The sequence below is a fragment of the Urocitellus parryii genome, chromosome 9 (assembly GCF_045843805.1).
Source record: "Urocitellus parryii isolate mUroPar1 chromosome 9, mUroPar1.hap1, whole genome shotgun sequence".
NCBI lineage: Eukaryota > Metazoa > Chordata > Mammalia > Rodentia > Sciuridae > Urocitellus > Urocitellus parryii.
Window position 1 is genome coordinate 119,761,135 of NC_135539.1, and position 22,460 is coordinate 119,783,594.

The window sequence follows — 22,460 nt, forward strand, 5'->3', positions numbered from 1 at the left end:
ACATGAATCTAAAATCAAACAAACTTCAGTGATAGAAAAAATATAAATAAAACATTAAATAAAAAAATATCAGGACACAAATGTTTGGACATATGAATATATTTAGCTATTGAAATAAAGACTCTTGGATATACGAATAAACTGATAATGGGAAATATACTGGGTATACAGGCTTCTTGAAACTAGACACTTATCACTTAAAATGTAAAGATTTTCTAGACACTCTTAATTCCTGCATCATAATTATAAATATGATGAAGAAATTCCTATATAGTAATTAGAATTCTTTTTTTTTTTGCGGTGGTGAATGACATTGTTTCATGGTTTATGATTTGGCTTTTTGTTTGTCTCCATATTTTTTATTGATGTATTTTAGTTGTACATAATGGTGAAATTTGTTGTTAAAGTCATACATGCACATGATATAACAATAGAGACAAAGTCCTAGCCCTGGACTTACTTAGCTCTCACATGAACTTTGCATCACTTGAAAAAATAAAAACTACAATTGAAAATACACTTAAAATATATATATTTTTTTTCTTCCTTCTATAAGGCTGTCTAGCAGAATAATATCACTTTCTTTTGTTAGAACTGGCCTCTGAGTTACATGTCAAAAGGAGGGATGCTCCAGTTCCTGTCTATTTAATTCATCAAATAACCAAATTATCTTAAAAGATACGTCATGTGCTAAATTTAATGACTTAAAAGCAAGATTCTGCAGGGAATTTTAGGATTTGGTGATTCGAATAATATTCCTTTTCTTAATTTCTTTTCTATTTCTCTGTTTTTTTAGAGTTGAAATCATAAAAGAGGGCACTAGAGCAACCTTAGAAAACACGGACAAAGATGGACAGGTTCTTGATAACAGTGAAGATCTCTCTGTCTGTCTGCATTACGTGATTCATACAAAACTCCCAACAATCCAATCAGAGGGAAACTATTATCCCCTCCCCATTTTTCAGACTTATAAGCAGGGAAATTGAGAGATTAAGATCTTCACACAGAGTTCTTCAGGTAATAAATGGCAGAATAGGAATTCAAAAGCAGAGAGATAAGTTTTAATGCTTGATTGCCTAACCACTACCATGGTACCTTTGGACTGGGTAGACTGCTTGAAGCAGACAGGCAGTTGGAGATGAGGCATAGAGCGTTAGTGCCACAAGGTGACCTGACTGAAAAAGATAGTAGCATTGATTGATCTCTCATCCAAAAAGAACATCCCTTAGCAATACATGTCATTTTCCTGGGATTCTATAGACATTTAATGCATATAAAATACCTGCCACATAAAAGGTACTCAATAGTTGGTAGGTGTTCATTTATATCTATACATAATCTTGATTGCCAGGTCTTTTATGCAGTGCCACCCTCAGATTTTCTTCTCTCTTGGTAGTTACTGCCCAGAGTCACTAACAATTATCTGGACACTAAAAGAGCAAGAGTTCCTGAAATTTACCTTCTTTATTTTAAGTAGGCATGACTTGAAATCTCAGTATATGATTTGAAAAGCAATATATGCCGTTATACTGGCAAATCCCCTTTTTGTCAGAATGTAAGACCCTATGTGTGTTGTTTTATTGTTGGTAAAATTATCTCAGCAATGCATGTGGGTTCCTAGTCCATTTGATTATCTATTTTAGAAGTAGATCTCAAGTGTAGCAATAACATTACATTTCTGGTTTCCAGTGAGAGTTGCCAGTGAAAGACATTATTTGCATTTGATATTTATTTAATATTTTCCAAATTATAAAAATGGAATGATTTTAGAATATATTTTAAAGTAAAAAAATAAAGTTTGTAATCTGGGTGCTATAAAAAAGAACAAGATCCAAAATATGTCTTGTTTTAAGCCTGTGTTCCATTATTTAGCTTATATTTGGTATAGATTGTAAATCTACAGTCCACCCCCAACAAGCAGTAATTTGTGTGCTGGTCTGCTAATTAGATGGTTATTTTCTGTTTTGTTGATGAGGCTTAAATAAATGTCGAGGGTACAGCCATGAAGATCTCCCAATTAGGCTTCACATTTGTAAAACCCAACCCTTTTCCCTTTTGTGTGAAGATGACAGTTCTAACAGCAGCCCCAGCCTAACAGGACTCCAGGGAAAGGATCCTCCTCTGGTTTTATTGAAAACAGGGCCAGTTGGGTCCAGTGAGAATACTGCCACTGGTCATGGTGCAGAGCAGTTTTAATCCTGACAATGTACTTACCTTCTTTCATCAATTTTATTTTAGAACAGAATGCTAAATACTGAGTGAACAATATTTAGACTATTAAGACTGTCATCTGAAGTTATTTTTAAAAAATTATAAAATTTTCCAAGAATAAGAAATTCTCTTAAATAATATGTAAAATTTATATAAATTTAAGGTTCTGCTCCATTTTAATAATATTAGCCATTCTTGACTTAGTCTGGCAATTACAGAATTATAGCATGTATTTATCTAAGTGTATGATACACACATGTGCACATGCACACATACACACACACACACAATTACACTAGTGAACAAGTATGTGAGCTGAGCTGTATTACAAGTCAAAATTAACAGATGGATGGCCCTAAGCAAGGCAAAAAAATCACTGCAACAAAATCTAGTGAAAGTGGAGGAGTGAAGCTTTTTGTTAAGCCCTATTAAAATCCTGGCATACATATCACTTTTAACTATTTCATGTCTGGGAAAAATAACAATCTTCTTAGATTTTCTACCTGTTCTATCAGGTATGTAAAAGCTGCACAAGAAAATATGAATGGAAGATTATTTTCATTAATAATATGATATAATGCAGTGTGCCTGTTAATAAATACTTTTGGAATGTAGTCAGAATTTTAACTTAAACAGTGTTTACAAATAGAAATATGTGTAATAGTCATAATAGCAACTGATAAGAGCAAGTAAATTGGTGGACATATTTTTAATATACTCATATGGACTAATATGAACTAGTTTGAGATATGAGCAGTTATCTTTTGAATGCACAAGGAATGTGTTTTCACCATAAAATATGATCTATGAGCTTTTCCATTTCTACCTACTGTGCCAGGTGCCATGCCCAATTAATGAATGAAATTTTGCTGTGTTTTTGAGTCTTTGTGTATTGAATGGTTTGTAAATCATTCTAATGGCTTTGTGGAATATAGGACAATAGCCATGAGCTCATTTTATAATTAATGAGTAGTATACTTTTATCTGTAAAAAATATGCTCTGAAGATAATTACTTTTTTGGTTTGCATAGATTTGTAAGTAAGGCATTTGAAAGCTATATTTTTATTGAACTTAAAAAGAAATCCCAATATGGTAGCATCTTTATAAATGTGAGAAGACATTTGTCTTATAGATGATCATATTTTAAAATGCTGAAATGAACTTGCTTCCATGAAACTTATAGGAGCAAATGAAAATGTAGGTGTTTTCTTAAATTACTTAGTCCTAAGGATAAAACAAGATGAGGTATTTACACCTAATAGGGTGTGGCTCATATTAATGTATTTATGACAAACTTACTTCATAGGAATTCAGAGGATTCCAGGAATAATAGGTGCACAGATGAAATAATAGATTTCAGGAAATTATATACTTGTTTTGGGATCTTTGGAAAAATACAGTCCATTGAACAGCTTTTCTGGACTGGACAGTATAGAAAAGACATAGGCATAGTTTACAGAGGGAAGTAGCCACTTGCTTCTGACCAAGTAAAAAAAGTGATTGTAAATCACAGGGGATAACTGTGTTGGAGTAGGTGACAGATAATTGAAAATAATACTTAACTTTGTAAAATAAGTTTATTTTTACAAAATAATACAAATAAGTTTAACTAAATCATGATTAGCAAATAAATAAATAAATAAATTTGTACTTTTAGCACTTCATTTACTTTGGCTCAATCGTGAGAGCATTTGAAGCTAAAATGCTGGATTAAAGTAATTAATTTGAAGAAGGCTTCAAATTGTAAACATTTGGCTGGGCACAGTGGTGCATGCCTGTAATCCCAGCAGCTTGGGAGGCTGAGACAGGAGGATCACAAGTTCAAAGCCAGCCTCAGGGAAAGTAAGGTGCTAAGCAACTCAGTGAAACCCTGTCTCTAAATAAAACAAAAAATAGGGCTGGAATGTGGTTCAGTGGGTGAGTGCCCCCGAGTTCAATCCCTGGTACAAAAAAAAAAAAAAAAAGAAAAAGAAAGAGAGAGAAAGAAATGATAAACATTTGAAATAAGTTAAATGAGTGTGTGTCTGTTAACAAATGCCCATTAAAAAGTACTGCCAAAGTGAAAGTACATTACAGCAGTCTCCATCCCAAAGTCACTCTTTCACATAGGATATGCTTAGTCTAATGTATGCTAATGTCAGAGATTTTTGCAATTGATCTTTTGAGTCTACATTGAAAACTCTGAATACCATATTGTTAGTTAGAAAGTTATTTTCTCTGTTGAAATAATATTAATTTCCAACAGGTCAAATTTGATTTTAGCTAAACCTGTTTAAAAAAATAATAATAAAATCCATTATGGGTTACAAGGGTGCCATCTAGTGGAAATCATTAGTACTTTCATTAAAAAGAAGAGCATTTAAATTTATAGCGCCTTTTCAAAATAGTCTCTTAGAAACACAATAGGACACACATTGAGACATTTATATTGTCATAAAATTGTTCAAGAACATTCAATCAAATAAATAATTTAAAACTAAATATTCCTTCTCGTAACTCTGGGACGTCATTTTTTTTTAATGTTTAGCTCTACTAAATAACACCTGGAATATTAAAAAGAAATAATGAAAAATAATGCTAATTATATAAACATATTCCATATACATTTTGAAATATTTTAAAATGTAACTCCCTAATGTTATAATCTTACCCTTCAAATTTATTGTCACAAACAACTATTATTTATTACAGAATCTTCCCAACAAAAATAAAGGTACTTGATGAATATTACCACTCTTTATGTGGAATCACAAAACTAATATTTCTCCTCCCTGTTTTTCATCCGGATTAGTTTTTGAAGTTTCTTTTTTTTTAACTAGTACCTCTTTAATTTGTAGCATTCTGATTAACAACAGCTCTCTATTAAAAAAAAAACACTAAATTTTGCAGACAAATTCTTATTTTCTCTCAGGCATCTTAGGATAAAGAAATGGCGATTTTCCTCTGGTTTTGTGTAGAGAAGTGCTTTTAAAGTTTGTCAGAGATCAATGTTAATGTTGATGAAAGGAAAAGCCAGTCATTTCCTTTGTAGAGGTTACTCCTGCTGCCTTTTGGTGTCCCCTGAGAGGGAAATTGCCAGAAATGTCAATAGATATATAACTACAGGAGTATAATAGAATCTTATTATAATCTGAGCCTGATTTATATCTATACACATTGTTATATTTTCTAATACATAACATAAAACAGTAGAATGATACATAAATATCTTAAGTTAGCCTGTGCCCCCATGCCAATTACAAAATAGGGCTACTATGTTTGCAGCCTTCTCTGAAAGTTCTTTATGGTTTTTCTAACATTGGAATATAATACTAGTCATTTCACAGAAATCTATTCCCTTTGTGGCTTTATCAGTGTCTCTGACATTTGTAATAAATGCTTTAAAAACTGGTTATTATTTGATTCTGAGACCAAAATATCAGTGCAATGTCTGTTGAAATTTTGACTATATTCAACATACACACACACACACACACACATTTTAAATCTCTCTGTATCACACATGCACATATATACACTTAATATATTGATGTGATAAATTTGATAAGTAAAATGTATCCATAGTTATTTTCCTAATCAAATATTTTTTAATCCTTTTTAAAAGCATAATTTATTAAAGTGGTTGGCAATAATATGGTTCTGTTGATTAATGCTGACCTCTGAATTGTTTATCCCAGCTAGAAGTTCATCTTCAAATTAATTAATGAAGAAAACCAAATTCTGTGTTTTATTGAGAATATAAGACAAATGGACTTGACGTGTATAAGAACCCTTTTTTAAATGTTGAAATATTGAAGCTCTGTCAACAAAAGTGAAATATATTGCCATTTATCAAAGGTTTACTGATATATTTATTTATTTTGCTTTGAGAATGTTATTTATCAGTCTTGTAAAATTGTGTTTATACTGACCAATAATAATCTGGCCCTGAAAAATTACTGCAAGATCATTGGCAATATTTGCACTTTCAAATATTAAAGATCAAAAATTATGGAACAAAGTATTTTAAATATTGTTGATATAATCACTTGTTATATAAACAGCCTTTAAAAGTTGTCTTAAAATATTGTTTGCAGCCATGTTTCTTATACCTTCTCAGGTGAATAATGAGACCTCCTGCGAGTAATGACCTTCTTTCTACCTATTAACACACTTCAGTGACAGACCATCTTAGGGTACCCAGCAGTGTTGCCATGGGATGAATTTTTATATAGTCTCTGATCAACAATGGAGAAATGAAACTAAAGTACTTCATTTCCAGGATGGTTTTAAACTTCCTAATCTCTGCTCAGTAAAAAGCTCTCTATAAATGAGGTTAGTTCTGATTTCTAGCATTCTGTCTAATAAAGGTATTTCTTTAGTCAAATACTAGAACAACTTAATATTAATTAAAATAAGCTTTTATTAATGTAATTAGTGGTGCAATATGGACAGAATAGACACACCATCCTGGAGTCTAGTTTAATTCAACTATATGAATATCTAGTGACTGCTGATTGACAGTTTTCAAGATCACTTACCTCTTTGTGGCTTCTGAGAACTTTCATTTACAAATTCAGAAAGCCTTTCCTCCTTTAACCTTTGTATTCACTCTCCCCTTTACCTTTTTTTTTTTCAAGAGACAAAATGTAATATATGCACACAGCTTTATATATAATGCAGCATCACAACATATAGGGCATTTACTCTTTTTTTGTGCATTCAGTTATGTTTGAAACACTTCTTAAGGCTACAGAACAGAACATAGAAAAATAAACATGAATATATTCATTTATAAAAAGTGATATGAAAAAGAATATAAAGTACTATTTTCCTTTCAACACTTCAAAAGATATGTACTCTCCCATTTACTTTTTTAACCATCACTCTCATCAGTTGTTAGAAACCACTTGGATGGTTTATAAACTTGAGCAACTTTCCTGAGCTCCCCAAGCCTCTTAGCCTTCAGGTCTATGACATGGTGATGATTATGTTCACTTCCATAGAATTATTGTGGATGTTATATACTGACAAAATTTGTTCTTCCAACACTCACTAGAAGTTTCATAAATATGAGGTAATATTATTTCCATTCTATCAAATACAACAACAACCACCAGAAAAAATAAAAAAGGAAGAATTAATGCCTATTATGTTTTAGTAGCAGTATGAATTAGACTGGTTGATAATACCCCTCAGCTCTTTTTTGCTGATAGTTTTTTTTGTTTCATTTTTCTTGCTTTCTTTAATCTTTGTGTTTCAGTTTGAATAATTTGTATTGACCTGTTTTGAAATTCAGTGAGTCTTCCTTCAGTCTGTTGATGAGCTGATTAAAACAATTCAACTCTCATATTCTGTTGTTTCTTTTTTCATATCATTTTCACTTTTTAAAAATAGATTTCATCTCTCTGCTATCAGCCTATCTATTTAGGTATGTTGTTTATCCTTTTTATTCTTCTCATGTCTCATAATGCTTAATTGAGTACTGGGCCCCATGGGTACAAAAAATTGTTTACATCCAGAAATGGGCAAGATTCTTCTTCTGTAATGCTGTTAGTTTAAGAGGTTGAGTCTACCAGAAGTTGCACTGGATTTGGATTTTTTTGTTGATATCATTTCCTTCAGTGGGTTGCGGTCTTGTGCTTAGGGTGGAGCTCTGCCAGTGCAGTTACTAGGTTTTCTCAGTGTTCCTACTTCACTCTCAGCTATCAGCAGACCTTTTACATCTGAGCCATACTGGGCTAATGGGGACAGGGGGAACCTCTCCATGTTTTTCACCCTCCATAGCCGCTGTTTCCTGATCCTGGCCGTAGGGCTTTTCTGTGCTGTATCCAGCTTCAGTCTTGGGGACTATGTTCCCCTTTATTTCAGGTGTGGACTGTCTTAGTAGCCCTCTCCCCTCTCCCTTCTCCCTGTGATAGACAAACTTCATCAGTCTGTATTTCATCCAGGGTGGATGAGAGTTACCTGTACCTCCCTCGTGGAATATAGACCTCTGCTTGGTATCAATGTAAAATCATTTGCTTAAGAGAGTTTCTTGTTCCTCCTTAAGACACAGAGATTTTGCTTCTCTGTTGGATCTGAAGGAATGCTCAAAGAAATTGAGGCTTCCTACTTGTTGCTGAGCTTGTCACCTACTGCATACCTGAACCAGTAAGGGAGCTCTTCAGTCTCCCATCTTCACCTCAGTCTTTCTTATGAGCGCTGGGTGGTGAGGTAGCCTGATTAGCAAACAAAATTATGGACATTTATGTTTGGAAAAGAGCCAAACTCCCCTTGTCTTTGAGATTCCCAGCTATTCAAAATTAACATGTTGGCCCGTACTTGGCCTCTAAGACTATTAAAATTTTAGCAGATTTCTTCTTACCTGGTTATATGGCAGTTTTCTCTTTCCTTGTGCTTTGCAAATGGTGAAATTGGTCCTGTCTCCCATCTCTCCTTTGAAGAGATTGAAATATATGAAATTCAGTGTATTTGATTACCTGGCAGCTCAGGACCCTGAGAGGCTCAAGAACGATTACAATTTATTTTTTAGATTTTCTAGCCCTTTCTCATTGTCAGAGTGGGAGTGACATTCTCTTGCAGCTTTCTGCATTGCAGATGAAAGTGGAATTAGAAGCAAAAGAAATTAAAAGATAAGATTCTTGGTCTCAAGGGCTTGGTAAGATAGGAATGAATTGAAAATGATATACTGATTTTACAAGGGAACATATACCAGGTAACCTTTGAGTGGTAGAAATAAAGTGAATAAAGCTGACGAAGAATAAGAAATCACTGTGATCTGGGAGAATTGGGAAAGGGTCCTCAACATGTCAGGACCACTTCAGAATCTTCCTACTGACCTAGCCTCATGTGACATTCACCATTTATTCTCATAGCACTTCATGCAGGTATTTTTGTCTTTGGATGAAAAATGCATAAGCTCAGAGATTTGTTTCAGACTTGGGGGTAAGCAAAGTGAAACTTTTGGACAACAGTTTGCCTCAACTCCAAATTAGGGGCAGTAGCAAAGATTACATCTACCTTCAATAATTCATGTATTAAAACACCTTAATTTTATGAAGTATAAGAATTCCATTTTCTTCATTTTCTTGCTCATCTGTCTATATTCCTTATCTCCCCTATCTAACCCCAGCCCAAGAATTTAAATTTACCTTGTATTTGCCTTATTTGTATTTGTCTGCCATCTAGTGATCAAAATGGTAACTGCAGATCACCTGGCCCTTGTTGCTTCTGGAAGACTTCTTTCACCTTTCTACTGTCTGATGATACACTTTCTGGAGACCATTATAGTCAAAAGAAAGAAAACATTTAGCTTTATTAATCAGATAAACAAGACTTATTTCTTGAGGTTTCATTGGACATTGAGTTGTATGGTTTTGCAACTTAGTCCTATCCCTAAGGTTTTCCTATGATTTTTCTTTCATATAAAATAGTTTCTCTTCTCGTCTTCATCAGCCAACTCTATTTCATTCAATTTCTAGCTATATGTTTAACTTCTCTAGTAGGATCTTCTCTAATAATTTTCATCCCATACTGATAGCCTTTCTTTTTCAATACATTTTCCCAAATCAAGTATTGACTTCATGAATTTTCATATATTCTAGATGTGTATTTTACATTTTCATGGAAGCAGAATTTAATTTTATGGTTATGTGTGTTCAGAACCTAGTAGGAGTCTGATTGAGGATGTATGACATCTTGTTTCCTGTTTCATTTTAATCTTTTATATCAAAGTGATGTATATTCTTTATTTCATTTTTATAAGTGTTTTTACATCCCCAAAATGTGCCTTTATTTTGTATAGTACTGGTTTCCAAGACAGTTGCTAATAGCACATCCTCTATGTAACTTGTGTTAGTATAACCCAGTGTTTGTCCAGAAACTTTTTATTATTTCAGTTTTAGTAGATGAGCAGCTAAAGCAAGCACACTTCAGAAGATTCTATACTTCCTTACTTGATCCAAGAATTTACTATTGTTTGTAGTATGTAATTGCAGTTCTATATTGTTAGGGCTATCTTTTCATTATTAAGAATGTTTCTATTTGACATTAATTATAACTAGCATTACATAATTACTTTAAATAATGTCTGATCAGTAATTTACATAAGTTTTCATCTATGCTGTCTGTTAAAGTCTTAATTGAATTACATTCATGCAATGAGAAGAGTAAGTTTTTAAATCTTACATTCAGGAGTTAAGCATTTTTGTCTTGTACTTTTTAATGTCTTCTGAAGAAGAAATATCTTTTTCATTTCTTTTATATGACTCATAGCATTGAAGAAAATAGCTTGCATGCCGTAGGTGCTTAGTGAATGTTTATAAAGGAAGAGATGCTAAGAGGCATGGCTTACTACCTTGCTTTCAGTAGGTTCTCAATTAAGATTTGATTAAGTAGCTTTTAATATTATTCTTAATAATCTGGACCTACAAGTCTAGGGTATATTCCTTGCCTATCCCACCAAGTTCTCACTTGCTTGCTAGATCTCTGACCTCCTCCACTTCCATATAACCACCATGAATTTAAATTTTCCCAGCCTTTTGCCTTTTTAGAGTGTGTCTGCCATCTAGTGATCAAAAAGGTAACTGCAAAGTTTAATGGGCCCTTTGAGGAGCCCTATGTACCAAGTTAATTCACAGCACACCACTTTCCCTGATGGTCCCACCACAGAGACTTTGTATGTATTGTTAACTATTACCACCATCTTATTAAAACCAGCTAACTGTTGAGAGCTCAACTCAAAAAATCTTTCAGAGAAAGACTTCCTTTGACCTCTCAGGTTAGGTCAAAGTGCTTTTGTTGCAATCACATCTTAGTACAAGTTAATTTTAGTCATAATTTTATGCTCATTTGTATATTATTCACTTTAATTAATGTGTAATTTACTAGAAGGTAATACCCATGAGGGCAGAGAGCCTTCTTCTTTGTTCCTGTAGCATTAGCCCAGTACCTGGCACATGGAAGGCACTTCTTTAATCTTTGTTGAAGGAATGAATATAACAGTCATCTATACCTCATGGATCCTTAAAGTGCTTATGGTAGTCAGTCAGTAGGGTATTTTCTTACTAGTTGTTTAACTCATTGAATAAATACTCAACAGAAACTACCTACTTTGTATGATACTCATTTACTCAGAAAACATTAACTGCCTACAACAAAGGATAACTATTATCAAAAAGTAAAACTATAATTAGTGAGGAAACCAGTGAGATAATACAAAGGACAGTCCATAGGTCGTTGGAAATATTGAAATGCTAGCAGATGCAAAACTCACTAGTTCTGTTAGACAAAGATTAACAGTCATAGAAAATTATTAATATATTAATCAGTTTTTTCTTTCTAATTATAATTATGTTTTGAAAATTGATCACAGGATACACTGTTTAATACCATTCCTATATAGAAGGGATGAACCCTGGTCTAGGTAGGAAATATGAAATCCTAATTCAGATGTGCTTATGAAGCCCACATTATGACTTTGATGCTACAGATTTTGGAAAAAAAATAGTAGCTTAATTTTTTAAAAAGTTGGAATTGAAATAAAATCATCTACAATATATGCAGGAAGCTGTAAGATATAAAGTAAACTATTAGGGAAGAAAATGATCTAAGGATTTGGAACACAACAGAGAATGACATGGATTCGGTTTTCTGGTTCCTATTTTTGATTGTGTGTGACTTGGGGTAGATTATGAAGCCTATGTGGGTATTCTTCCAGATTTCTTGTAAAGTCCTTTAGACACTAAGTGAGTGCTTAATGGAAGAATTTAATTAATTCAACTCTGTATTCCCAGGACCTAACCGCATATATATGTGAGAATGCTTTGTAAAATACTCTATATATTGTTATATATTTATTTTCTGATAATCCTCTTCTATTAGTTCTTAAATTCTAATGATATTAACAAATAGCAACATAAAGTCCCAGATTTCTTATAGTTTTGCTCATTTAGTTTTAATTTTGATTTCTTTCATCAAAAAGTTAAATGTAAGACCAACTGGCTGGCATAATGCTGTATACGGGATTCAATGCAATAATAATGTCTTGTCTTTAGAAATAAAGAATTGTATTATATTTTGTGAGTTGGGGGATGAAATATATTTTCTCCAAAGAAATAATGTTGTGAGTGGTGATTCTGCAAATTTTCACTTAACTTATAAACCTCCAACTTAAAGTAGTATGATAGTAAAGTGATACTATGGTTTTAGGTCATCCCCTTTATCTTTTATTTTCTTTCTTTCTTTTTTTTTCTTTTGCAGTAGTAGGGATTAACTCAGGGCCTGGTATGGGCTAGGCAAGCACTCTACCACTGAGCTACATGCACCCTGGTCCCTCCCCAAATATATTTATAATCACCAGCCTTACAGGGAACTTAGAGGAGTAAAGAAGAATAGATCAGTGCTATAGGTTGCAGAAACTTGCTTATTAATTTTGGGTGCAATAAAGGCAGTTATCTGGGTTGGAAAATAAAAATGAGAAGACAGAAAATTATTTCTCTGTGGTTTCATGGCTGAAGTGTACTACATTCATGTTCACTGTTGCCTGTCTCAAATAATAGCATGCATTTTTAAGCAACTGAAACATACAGATTCTGGCCTTTAAATGTCATTTTCCACTTAGAAAAACTAGGAATCTTTTCTGAGGTTATGTCAAAGAACACAGGAACCAACTTTAAAGAGCTACCACTGATGAAGGATGGGATAATTTTTTAAAGTTTTATTTTGAAATATTTCAAACATGTGTAGTAGTAAAGAGACACTTATTAATATTTCCCAGGTTTCTTTTATGTACTTCCAGTAACAGTCAACTCAGGGTCAGCTCATGCATGCTCCTTCTTCCACCACTGTATTATTTTGAAGTAGAAAACCAACAGTATATCGGGCTGGGGATGTGGCTCAAGCGGTAGTGCGCTCTCCTGGCATGCGTGAGGCCTGGGTTTGATCCTCAGCACCACATACAAACAAAGATGTTGTGTCCTCCAAGAACTAAAAAATAAATATTAAAAAATTCTCTCTCTCTCTCTCTCTCTCTCTCTCTGTGTGTGTGTGTGTGTGTGTCTTCTATCTTTAAAAAAAAAGAAAACCAACAGTATATAATTTAATCTGTAAATGTTTCAGGTTCTATCTCTAAAAGATAAAGGCTATTTTTAAATCAAAATCATGGTGTAGCTAGGTATGGTGGCACACACCTGTAATTCCTGTGGCTTGGGAGTCTGAGGCCAGGAGGTCACAAGTGTAAAGCCAGCTTCAGCAACTTAGCATGTGGCACTAAGCAACTTAGCGAGACCTTGTCTCAATATTTAAAAAATAAAAAAAAGGGCTAGGGTGCTTAGTGGCTAGGCACCCCTGGGTTCAATCCCTGGTACTTGTACACACACACACACACACACACACACACACACAAATTATGGTTTAAATTTTAAAAATGGGGCAGTTTGAACACCAAGAATAATAATAACTATGGTGTATTGAACCATATTAAATATATGTCATGCTTATAAAAAGTCCTTATGGCTCACTTTTAGAAATTGTTAGAGAACTAACTCATTACTCTAAAAATTGTTAAATAAAATGAAACAGTTGGTGATTTATCCTCTCTTTTCCCATGCACATTGCACTTTGGGATAGCTAAAGAAAGTTGTTCTTTAGAGAATGCCCTGAAATTAATATAGAAGGAATGCTCTAGAAAAGCATAATTCTGCAGTTCCTAAAGAAATGATGGATTTAGTCAGTGGTTATCATAAGTCATGAGAACTCTCAAAACCCCCAGAATCTCTGTTGAACCAGAACCTGCATTTATCTTTTTATAAATTGCTAAAAGATTTCTGTACACACTAAGGATTGAGAAGTACTGCTCTAAAATACTTGGGGTGCAGGAGGAGTAGGAGCAGGGAATAAAAGAAAGACAAGTTAGGCAAATACTGATGATTGTTAATACTGTGTGACAGGTGCATGGCGGAGGTAGGGTTGGTACTCAGTCAAATATATGTAAATCAAGATCTGTGCAACTGTGTGCTTGTGTGTGTTCAGTCCACTGATTTATTTTTCATTATTAGTTTGTAGAACTATTAAGTGTTGAGATGAATACCAACTGTTTTCTTTCATTTCTTCTTTCCTTGTTTGCCAAGTTACTGGGTAACCTTCAAAAACTTTCTTTTGAAAATGTTCCTGATAAAATCACATTGTTACTTTAAAATTTACTAAAGATATTTGTTTTAAACTCTGAAAGTCATTTTATTGTTCAATTTCTTTGTAGGCACGCTTAAAAAGGCCTCTTAAGAGCCTTGATGGTGTTCTGTATGACGATGAGGAGGACGACATTGAAAGAGCAAGCAAGTAAGTCATGGAGTGTGGTGTCCTACCCAGGGCATGGCTTGGTAGCAAAGCCTTAGGCTACAAAGGATGTCTCAAAGAATGCACACTCCTGGAGCTCAGGTTTTACTCCTTTGCAGTGTCCTTCCGCAAAAGTAAACAGTGCTCTTGGGAACTTTGTGGAGAATGTCTTGGGACAGGAAAGAAAGACAGGCCTGAAATACCTTGTTCTTGGAAAGCAGCAATGTCTAGAGACTTTACTATCTGGGATGGTGATAAAGAAGACATAAAGATAAAGGTAAAGATAAAAATAAAGAAGACACCTAAATTAGGCTCTTACCCTTATGCTGAAAGGGGCAAGTTTAAATATGAGGAAAGGTGATAATCAAATTGAATTGAGTGAGACATTTCAGTACAGGATAATATCAGAATAGAAAAATTTAGTACAAATGTTAAAATTAATTATAATATTAGGCAAGGGAAATAATAGTGTAGACTTCTTAATAATTTTAATATATGGGAATGACAAAATAGACAGTATTTCTCTACATTAAATAAATGTTTTATATAAAAATATGCATTTCTCTATAAAATAAGTGAGTAAATAGAAGGAAAACCATATAAAAATATTGAAAGTGAACTTGGGCTATTACAAACTTTCTAAGTGTTCATGCGAATATTTCTAAGGTAAAGGGCCCAAATCCCACAGGATTAAATGCTGTGAAAAGCCCTGCTGCTTCTAGATGGCTAAGGTACCATAAACTTTTGGTTCTTAATGCATGTACTTAAATTTCCAGTACTTGAATTGGTGCATAAATAACTAAGAACAATTAGTTTGACCATGAACCAGTTATTGGTTTTGTGTTGTTCCACTGTGAAATGCTGCTATGGATTTAAAACCATCTCATTGATTGATTGTGGTTGGTGAGCTGAGACACAGCATCTTAGGGTGTCCACCTACTACTGCATGTTTTATTTTCTCCAGGTTATCTTCTGAAGATGGCGAGGAAGCTTCTACTTATTTTTATGAAAGTGATGACTCTGTTGAAACAAAAGCAATGATTCCTTATCCAGGTGAAATGGACTTGTTAGGAGAGATCCTCGACACACTGAGCACACATAGCTCAGATCAAGGAAAGCTGGCAGCTGCAAAGAGCTTGGATTTCTTTAGATCAATGGATGATATTGATTACAAACCTACGGTTAGTTGACCATTCAGCTTATAAAAGTAAATGAAAACATTCTTGCCCTTGCTGTGATTGACTGATCTTATAATCTTAGTTGGTGGAAGCATTTAACCTCTAAATAGGTGTTCAAACCTCAAAACTGGTATAATTTAATCACTAAGAATTATTTCTAATAATAAAATTCCTATATTTTCCCTTACACTTACCTAATTCTGGTGATTATTACTATTAATTGAATTTTTGTCTGGAAGTAATTTTTTTATAATCTAATTTTATAGTTGTCTTCCTAGGGGGAATTTTTAAAATGTTAAGTGTTTTTATCTTTTTATTTTACTTCCTGGGTTTTCAGAAAAGTATAATAAATGGATTTTTTGAGTCATTTTCCATCTTCTTATTTCCAAAATGAATGGTGTTTTAAACAAAATTGAACTAAAGCCAGGCACAGTGTTGCACACCTGGAATCACAGCAGCTCAGGAGGCTGAGGCAGGAGGATTGTGAGTTCAAAGTCAGCCTCAGCAACTCAGGGAGGCCCACAGCAACTCTAACATTAAAAAAGGAGGGGGGAGGGCTTTGGGAATATGGCTTAGTGATTAAATGCCTCCAGGTTCAATTCCTGGTATTAAAAAAAATAAAATAAAAACAATTGAATAAATGCTTTAAGTACATGAAGGATAATAGTATGAGCAATGGCAACCCTGTTCTGATTGTAAGAGACTCCAGAACTTGGCATGAATTATATAGTATAGTTTGAATTTGACAGGTGACAATTATAAAGACATAGAGACCAAAGTCCATCACATTTCATTCCTGTTCATAGAACGATTTAGAGGTGTCAGAATAACTGTCAGTGCTATAATTCCCCCTGGGAAGAACTTCAAGTTGCCAGTCTTGAAAGATATGAACATTGATTTCAAAATGGAAAAAATGCTGCTAAAGTAATGCTGTGATCTTATTAAAAGTGTTCTGAATTTGTTATTCTTTCAGAATAAATCCAATGCTCCTAGTGAGAATAACCTGGCTCTCCTATGTGGTGGTTCTGGTGATCAAACAGAGTGGAATCTCGGGCAGGATGATAGTGCTCTCCATGGTAAACACCTCCCTCCATCTCCCAGGAAGAGGGTTTCCTCTAGTGGCTTGACAGATACTCTCTTCATCCTAAAAGAGGAAAACAGTGAAAAACACCTCAGTGCTGACAATTTGAGTAGCCCTACTGTGGTGGAAAAGCCAGATCTTACTGCAGGATTGAGTTTTCCAATAGCTGTCACTGAAGTATCCCAGACTGATAAAGGAAGAAGAGAAAAGAAAGAAACACTAAGCCAGATTTCAGATGATCTGCTTGCGCCCAGCCTTGGGCAACGTCCATCTACTTTCGTTCCTTGGGAGAAAGAAGGGAAAGTCAAAACAACTTCAGAAGATATTGGACTGCTCCATGAAGTAGTGTCATTATGTCACATGTCATCTGACTTCCAACAAGGTTTAACCATTTCAGAAGAAAATACAAGGGGAAACCAAGCTTAAGTCACCAATTAAGGGTCATTCACTTGCATCTAAGCTTCTATGGAAACATTTTGGGATTGCCTGAAATTTATGTAGTAAACAAAATCATTGTAGGAATGATAACTCTTGCTATTATTTAATTTTTTTTTATTTGGAACAAACATTTCCCCCACTTGTTCATCTTGTGGATATGTATGTTATCCATCGATTTTAAAATGTAAAGTGAATTCTTCTACTGTGCTATTAAATCAGGTACTAGTTTGTATGTATGTCTAAAGTAAGTATTGAACATATGATTTCCCAGTATTTGGTGCTTAAATGCCATTCATTTATTTAAACTAAGTATGCATATATAATTCTTGCATATAACCAGTAGCTATTATACTAATCTGGTTGAGCATGAACCTGATCAGGATGTCAAAACTAGCCTGAAACTGATGAAATTGTTAACCCACTAATTGCCTTAATCTTAAAACTACATTAAGCATACTTTAATAATGTATGAAATTACATGTAAACTTTGAGAGCTAAGTTATTTGTCCTTCAGAGCAATAATGCCTTTTTCTATTCATCAATTTAAAATCAAAATTCATTTTTTAAGGCTCAAAAGCTCTCTTGTGGAAATATTTAATTTGCTTTTATAAGGACACTGTAGCCATGTTTTCCAAAAGGTATAAAGCTATAAATTTACCTTTCACTCAGTGAAATATATGAAGTGCTGAATTGCAATGTGAAGTTAATGACTTCTGTTTACAAATGAGACATGTACAGCATTTTCAGTCTCTGTGTATGCCTTTGCTAGCTAGGGGTTCACTGCAAGAAGGCCAAATGCAATGTAAACTTGTCCAGACTAAAATTTTCATGTCTTTTTTCTTAGCTAATCATTTTCCATCAAAATGCTTCATATCATTATCTCAGATTTATTTTTTTTCAAATAACTGATTTTGTATATAGATTTATAGAAAAATTGCACAGACAGTGCAGAGAGTTCCCACAATAGCCCTGTACTCAGTTTCCTAGATTATTAACATCTCACTTCGGTGGAATATATTTGCCATAATTATGAACCAATATTGATAGTCCATACATTATTAAGATTTCTGCAGTTTTTCCTTAACGGATGCTTTCTGTTCTAGCATCCCATCCAGGACACCATATTACATTTATTTGTAATGTTTCCTTAGGCTCTTCTTGGCTGTGGCAGTTTATCTTAAACTTTTCTTGTTTTTGATGACCTTGACAGTTTTGAGAAGTAGTGGTCAGATATATTTCAGGGTACCCCTCTTGGAATTTGTTTGATTTTTTTCCCTCCTAATCACAGTAGGATTATGGGTTTGGGGGGAACAGGTCACAGAAGTAAAATGTCATTTTCATCACATTATATCAACATGTTTTGTGGATGTTGATGTTGATAACCTGACTGAAGTAACATTTGTCAGGCTTCTCCAACATTAATTTACTCTTCAACCCCCTTTCTACACTGTGGACTTTGGAAGGAAGTCACTACAAGTCTCCCACTCTTAAGGAGTTAAGCTTCATCTCCTTTAGGCAGAGGGTTACTGGAATAAATCATCTGGAATTCTTCATGGGAAATTTGTCTCCCACAAATTTACTATTAAGCTTTGGAATTCATCTAAATTACATAATTACTTCATGGTAAGGCAGACTAGTGATGTTATGGCTAATTTATCTCTGTGTACCTATTTTCTGTAGCCTCAGTCATGATTATATTCTTTTAAAAATACCTTTTTTAAAGAAAAAAGAAAAAAATGTATGAGAAACCATTCAAGAACTGTAGTAAGACACCACTGCAAATATTTACTGAAGAAGTATAATTTCAGTTAAAAATCTAAAAGTAGGTTTGTTTAAAACATTGCTTAAAATTATTTATTCAGGTCAGTTTTTTAAAAAAAATTGCATTCCAAAATTAAAGGAGTATATTGTAATCAGGATGATTAATCATTCATAATTGTAAAAGAAGATGAATCTTGTTTTCCTTATAAGAATGCGTTCTAATATTAAGGAAAAAGTTTTAATCTTTATTTTATCATAAAAGTAAGATTCAGAGTTCTTGTCAAATTTTGCCTTTATATGTTCATTTCAAATTCCAGTTTACTTTATTGAAATATGCAATAAAAAACTCCATATATCAGAAGAGCTGTTCTAACTGAGAAGTAAAAAGGCTACTCTGATGGTTAATCTGCTTGGCAAATGCTCCATTATTTGTGAAAGAATACAAAGTCATCTTTTAATACAAATTTTGAAATGAGGTGTTTTTTTTCTCCTTCCGAACTCAGTCTGAAGAATGAGATGATGATGAGTGTAACAGACCAGATTGGGGTGTCAATTGACTTCTTAATAAATAGCATGGCCACAGAAATTTATGTTCTTTTTCTAACTTTCGGTCATCTCACAACATGTTTGGCTCTAATACTATGTTGTTTTGAGGATACTTAGCCACTCACAAATAACATTAATTGTCTTAAGGAATTTTTAAAGTGATTTGTGCCTTATTTTTACATACAAAATTAGATGTTTTACTCTGTTAAAGACAAAAGCAAAAACAAAATTCTACCTGTTATTTCTGAAAAAAAATCCAGAAGACCATTAGCAGATATTGGCATCTCAAAACATTAAAGTTCTGAGTACTCAGAGTCTGCTTTTAAACTAGCTTCCCAATATTTAGGTAGATATACTGCACATGAAGTGAAATTAGCATGAATTCTGAAATAAATAAGTTTTATTTTCTACTGTGCCCATATTTTCTGTTGTAACTAAACCAGATTACAAAAATTCCCTCACTGTTTGAAATTTTTTCAAAATACACAGCACCTCCTCTTTAGCAAAATTATATAAACTTAATGACTTTTGATTTTGTGATATGATCATTTATATGACCTCTAAACTAAGTCATGACTCTTCCTGAATCTTGCTGTAGCTTTTATTGTTTTGCCCTTAGATTGCATCCATGGTCTTTCAGGGAAATAGAGAAATAGTATATAAATTTAGTGGCTGTTGTTTTGTTTAGTGAAAATGTTGCTAACTGGCATATTTTTATGATTAAGTACTTTAGCAAATCTTAGGCACCAAAATAAAGCATGATTATTTTTCCAACTTAAAACTAATAACTCCTTCGTTTTAAAAATATGGACTTTTTAAACCATTCACAAGGTACGATAACTGAAGGTGCAGGGGAAATAAAATCATTAACATTGTTCTTGCTCTGAAAGGAATCGCAAAAGTATTGAAATAATAATATAATAATGTGCTTTGCTTAGAAGTTATCAGCCTAAGATTCGAAAGTCAAGAAAGATGTTCTTTTTTTTTAATACCTGCTTAATCTAAAGCATGTTCTAAGTACAGAACTAAAGTACCATATCTGATTTCATTAACTTTCCTAATCATTATGCTAATTATAATAATGCTGCTAAGATATCTTTCAGAGACTGATTGTCCTTGTTTAACTGATTTTCTGTCAGATAAGCAAGTGGCTTATTCCTCTGTGGGGAATGATGCTCCTTTTCCATGCTTAGGGCCACTTTATTCAGTTTAGTAAGAAGTGAGGGTGTGGACGAGAATCCAATCATGTTGATAAGAATCCAGTTTTTGTAATATGAAATGACTTGCATTCTGCCTCATATATAACAACTTAGAATAAATAAATAATTTAACTTTTTTTTTTAAATCCAGTTTTTACTTTTTTCTCTTATCTTTATAATAGCATTCTCTAGAAACAGGTCCTTCCATTTAAATTAAACTAAGTGACAATGCTGTTATTAGGATTTTATGCTAATATTCTAATACTAGAATCCAGGAAATCTAATGAATTGTTTATTAAATAAAATGATGAAGTAGATCCTGAGCAAGAGGAGAAAACTGAATGTTCTTATAATTGGTAGACCTTCATTCTTTATTTGAAAATTCAGATTGATTACTTTCATGAATAAGTTTTCTAATGAGAACTCCATTTTGTTTAGCATCAAAGAGTCTGAATCTAAGAAAATATTTGTAAATGAGAATATAAATTCAGGAATGTAAGATGAATCTCCAAGTTTAATTCCCCCAGAGCAATTTTTAATATAGGAAAGAGTTTTTAGAAACCTTGTGTCAGTACTGACATTTTATCTATGTGGAGCCCAGTAATATGGTTAGTGCATGTTTCATAAAACTTCTTTAAAAGCCAGATTGGTTTTGAGCAAAGCAGTTAACATTATGATCTGGTTAAGGAATACGGAATTATGTACATTTAGACCAAGATGTATTTTATTTTACAAAATAATAGGATTTTGTGCAATATTTTTTTTCTTTCATAATTTAGTTAATATAAATATGCACATCTGCTTTTCTAGCAGATGCCTTAAGGTCATGTCTTTCAGTATTTGCGTAAAATTGTATGTAGCAATGTTCTGTGTGATTTTAGGAAAAAATATTCTTTATATTGTTGGTGAGAAAAATGTTTTTTATTTAAAATAATTATGGATATTGCATTATTGTATCATAACTAACTGCCTCAGCATCAATAAATATGCAATAAGAAAATCCTGTACCTTAGATTACCAATACTGTTACTTTAAAAGATTCTATGTGAGTACACTTAACACATAAGTCTGTTCTGCACCACATAAATTTAAATGGCATTTGTATGGTGATGACCACGTATATAGATTGTAACATCATTTGTGATGAATCTTTGCTAAAATTTATAAAGGGCATTGCCAATACTTTTTAACTGTGTGTAAATTAAGTTAATTTTTGTATAATGTACAGTTTGTTTAACCTTAGAGCTTCTATAGATTTCTACTTTTATTATACTTGAAAGAGGCAGAAAGCACTGTGGAAAATTTGTAGCCCTGGATGTGATATGCAAATATACCAAAAAATAAATAAATAAAACAAGGTACTCAACAGCAATGTTAACAGAATGCTTTGTATCCAGTAGGCTATGTTTTTTCAAGCCAAGTTTTAGTTTAATGAAGTAATTGAAGATATACAATCTTTTATCTTAGAAGGTTGTAAAGTTGCAAATGATTACCTCTTTGATATGACAAACATGTACGTCTCTTCATCTCTGCTATTTCAGTCCTCAGATGAGAGCCTTGTTGAGATCCATTAATGAATCCACCTTCTGGTTGATGATATGCTATTTAGAACAGAGCCAGTTTAGAACACTGTGCATGTTAAATGCACTGCATGTGTCAAGTCACCAACCTTTAGATATAGTTTTCATACGTTATTTTGAGAAATAATCACATACCAAAAATTAGATTTT

The 22,460-nt window shown here is 33.2% G+C and overlaps 1 protein-coding gene across 3 annotated transcripts in view; it reads left to right on the forward strand.

Moving 5' to 3' along the window:
• Window positions 1-21,602, forward strand: part of Dennd1b (DENN domain containing 1B) — a 225,911-nt gene extending 204,309 nt beyond the window's left edge. For all 3 annotated transcript variants that reach the window (XM_026401485.2, XM_077802286.1, XM_077802287.1), the window contains 3 exons: window positions 14,451-14,530; window positions 15,492-15,708; window positions 16,679-21,602. In XM_026401485.2, the coding sequence (XP_026257270.1) occupies window positions 14,451-14,530; window positions 15,492-15,708; window positions 16,679-17,212 (831 nt within the window). In that variant the 3' untranslated portion in view covers window positions 17,213-21,602. The remainder of the gene's footprint in view (window positions 1-14,450; window positions 14,531-15,491; window positions 15,709-16,678) is intronic.
• Window positions 21,603-22,460: the final 858 nt, after the last annotated feature.